Below are 4003 nucleotides of genomic sequence, written 5' to 3'. Positions count from 1 at the left end.
ACACAGATAAAGATGGTGTTCATTGTGTGTGTGTGTGTGTGTGTGTGTGAAATTAAAACAAAGTTTGTTTTGTCCTTTAAAGCTGAGTTTCTTTGTTACAAGCAACATAAAATTGAAAAATAGAAAGAGAGAAATTCTGCTGGAACATCTGTTCATCACATTTAATCATTTAATCTTTGATGTTTCAAGTCTAAGAAAACCTACAACAGTCAGCTTATAGATATTTTTCCTTGAAACAAACCACAAACTGAGCCGACGTGTGGAAGTTAGAAAAACATCATGTCTCAGATCACAAACAGCACAAAATGGAAAATAAAATGCATCTATAAACGGAGGAACAAGCTGTTATATGCTGGAAGTTTACATTTGATTTCTATTAAAAAAAACCTTGAGGTGTTCTGTAAAATATTTCTACTACAGTTATATACTTTGTTATATTTATTAAAATATAGTAATTTTAATCAAATTAGCAGGAAAAACTAGTTGTTGAAGTTGGTAATTAGAGTCCACCTGCATTTAAAGACCAAATAAAAAAATAATGTTTATTAAAAGGTCCTGACTTCTTTGAGTTTTTGTAATTTTTTCCAAGTTCTCTTTTAGTAAAATTGGTTATTTTTTTCACTAAACACAACAGCACAGTGATGTCACAGCTTTTCAAAGCAGATAATTTAACTAGTTGGCTCATTATGACACTAAAATTGTAATTTATCAGATCCAACTCAGGTTACAGTCAGTGATCTGACATGATGTGATGATTATAAATGACACTCAAACAGCTGAAAGTCCACAAACATCTCAGCTTTTCTGCAGCCTTAATAATTAACCAGCCTGAACTTTTATCATCAGCTACCTTAAAATGTAGCCAATACCTGTGTGTTTAATTGTTGGCAAAATGTCTCATGAACCCCTGGACAGCTGATTAATGTTTGGACTCTGGATTTAAGATGGCTGCTATACAACCTTACAACAGAAAAAAAAATTTTCCTCACATAAATTAGGTTTGGTATTAGCTCTGAGCACTATCAGATCTTCATAAATATGCATCCTTTAAAATAAAAATGTATACCTTTCTTATTTTAAATTTGTGATTTTGTTTAGACCCTGCCAATAAACGGACTCAGCTGCTCTGAACTGAGGGTCAGTGTTTTTATGGTTTTATCTTTTTACACATTGATGATAAGAAATGAGTTTGATGCATTTAGTTCGACATAAAACTGCAGGTTATTCAAACAGCATGAGACCACAGCACGTGCACACGTCACAATATCTACGCTGACACCGTGCAGTCCTGTTCGACCTGACAGAACCTCTCAAACCTGCAGGTCTCATGAGACTGCACCGGCTTTTTTTCAACCCAGTTTTCAGCCTCCATCTTTTTCAGCTGATGGCACAATCAGAGCCGAACACTGTCCAGAAGCAGGAATCATCACCCCTCTAACTTGACTCTTCACCTCCACAGCACCCTTCACCCCCCCTCAGACCCAGACGTGAAAGCTGCCCCCCCAGTCCAGCAGCCTCCCTCTGTACCAGGCCCGCCGAATCGGCTGAATGAAAAGCAAGAGGCGAAACCTCCGGAGCAGCCCACAGAAGACGGCCGCCGCCACCACCACGAGGGGCGACATCATCACGAAGCCCAGGATGATGAGGGRGGAGGAGCTGTTGTCATCAAGGTAGCGGCAGATGGCGGAGGGGGCGTCGAGGACCTGCGGGGTGGGGGGCACAGAGGGGTGCGTTAGAGAAGTTTAATCTGTGGAGTCAGAGTGTAGAAGCCGAAGGAAGAGACACAAAAGAAAGCTGCAAAGTTTGTAACAATTAGTCATATTTTATTTATAAACTTTGATGTTTTTATCAAGATCTAAAGGATAACATCCTTCAGATAGTGATAAGAAAAACTGCCAGATTCTGTGAATTTCTTTCATCTTTGTGGTTGATTTCCAGATGTAAACTGAGAGCTGTCTGCCACACCTGATCACCTGAGCCYCAGATTCTGAAGCCTCATCAGTCGAGTTTAATCATACAGTCATGCAGATTTTGAGTCTTGATTTTTTGTTTGTTTGTTTTTAGCCTCAGGAAATTCAGTCACAGAAGTTTAGTGATTCTTTGCTTCCAATTGAGCTTAGCGACAGATTTATCTCCCTCTAATGATATGAGCCTACTCGCCTGAACTCCACAGAAGCTGATTCCTCCTCTTTAATGATTTGTGAGCACATTTCTGCAGTTGTGTGCAAATATTTGGGCAGTTCAGGGTGAAAACATGTCAGTCAGCAGCAGCATTTGATCAATATGTGATCCATGATGTGATGTAAATGTAACATTTTCTACATATAGTTAAAAATTAATCACTGCAATAAAATAACTTTGTCTGTTTTTGTCACTTTTGCAGTGGATTGCATCAACTCTGTTACATTACAGAAGGGAAACTTCACCGAAGTGAAACGTAAATCTGTAGATCTGTGTTTGATTAGTCTGGCTGGCTTTTTCAAGGACCAGGATGTGACACAAAAATCTGAATTTTAGAACTGAAAGTGAAAGTAGTCAAACTGAATTTTTAATAAATCAAAATACAGTTTCAAAGCAAATTCATTCAAATTCAAAACTTTAAATTCWGTTTCAAACCATTAAATTCAGTCTCAATTTAGTGAAATTCGTTTTCAAACCAARYCATTCAYTTTCAAATTATGCACATTCAGATTCAATCTGAGCAYTTCAAATTCGATTCCTGCTGGCACAAATCTTGTCAGAATTAAGCTAAAAATAATTGAACTATTCCTTTACTTTAACAAAACTTTACTTTTGCTGCACTCATGTCTCCATCTGATCAATTCCATCCAGTTTGGTCCCATCCTGCACCCCCCAGAGTGAACCTCAAGGTTTGYTATTTCATATTTTAATCTGTCATGTACAATTTCTGCATATAAATTTTTATTTTACTCATCTAAATATCTTTATTCTCTCAGTTTCGGACATTGAAAAGCTTTGAACTGATTTCCAAATTCATTTTTTGTTTCCCCACAAACATCTTTAAAACCCCCCAGCACCACAAAACCAACACAAAAAAAAAAAGGCAGTTCTCATTTTCCACAAACCACTGAGCAGATAATGACTGTGGACATCCTGCTGCGATCAGATCTGAGAAGGTGCAGCTTCCTGAGAAGATGGAGAAATTATGTTTCTCTGTAGTTTTGTTCAGGTTGGGATAAGAGTAAATTGTGGTGAAATCCCGGGAGCGAGGAGGGGTTGAAGGAGGTTGGATGGGTGGAAGAACGCGTCTGTGTCATGTTTATCTCTGTCAGGGTGCAGGCGGGACGCGGGGAGCTTTTTATCCCCGCAGTTTATCAGGAACAAAAAGCTCTGTTCAGTCATGACAACAATCACAGGCGTCATCCAATATCTGCTTCGTGGCTTCATCTGTTTTTATTGCTTTCATTTCTGTCTAATTTATGAGGGATGAGTGGGAGACACAGGCTGGACCTTTTTATCCTCTTCAGTTATAAATAATTCTGCACCAGTATCTTTAAAAGTCCACTTTTTCTAGTATTTTTGCCTGTCTCTGAGCAAGAACAAGTAAAAAAAAACATAAAACAGTAGGGATCAAGAAAGTAGTTATGTGTGAGCGATCTAAAATATTTACAGCTGCTTAATTAAATACTAATTTATGAGCAGAAAACAAATATGGAGCTACGGCATAGCAATAAATGTCCTTGTATTTAATTATTGCAGCAGACTGAAAGAGAGCAGGAGAAATTAAACATTGCACTTTCCTCGAAGGAGTTTTAAAATAAATAATTTCTTATTAAGAAAAAATCATAAAGTTGCAGCTGTTCTGTTGAGATTATTAATTATTAAAAACTGAGAGAAGTTTTGTTGTTAAGTTTAAATAAAGTTTCAGCTGTTTTACAAAAACAAACTTCATCATGGTTCACAGAATCCCATCCATCCATCCATCCATCCATCCATCCATCCGTCCATCCATCCGTCCATTCATCCATCCATCCATCCATCC

The 4003-nt window shown here is 37.8% G+C and overlaps 1 protein-coding gene across 1 annotated transcript in view; it reads right to left on the bottom strand.

The window, feature by feature from the left end:
• Window positions 1–29: 29 nt before the first annotated feature.
• tmem88bl (transmembrane protein 88b-like) overlaps window positions 30–4003 on the bottom strand; it is a 7484-nt gene continuing 3510 nt past the window's right edge. The window contains exon 3 of the mRNA XM_014006353.1: window positions 30–1703. Within this exon, the coding sequence (XP_013861807.1) occupies window positions 1476–1703 (228 nt within the window). The 3' untranslated portion in view covers window positions 30–1475. The remainder of the gene's footprint in view (window positions 1704–4003) is intronic.

This window comes from Austrofundulus limnaeus, unplaced genomic scaffold (assembly GCF_001266775.1).
Source record: "Austrofundulus limnaeus strain Quisiro unplaced genomic scaffold, Austrofundulus_limnaeus-1.0 Scaffold35, whole genome shotgun sequence".
NCBI classification, from domain to species: Eukaryota; Metazoa; Chordata; class Actinopteri; order Cyprinodontiformes; family Rivulidae; genus Austrofundulus; species Austrofundulus limnaeus.
This window is presented reverse-complemented; position numbering and strand designations above follow the sequence as displayed.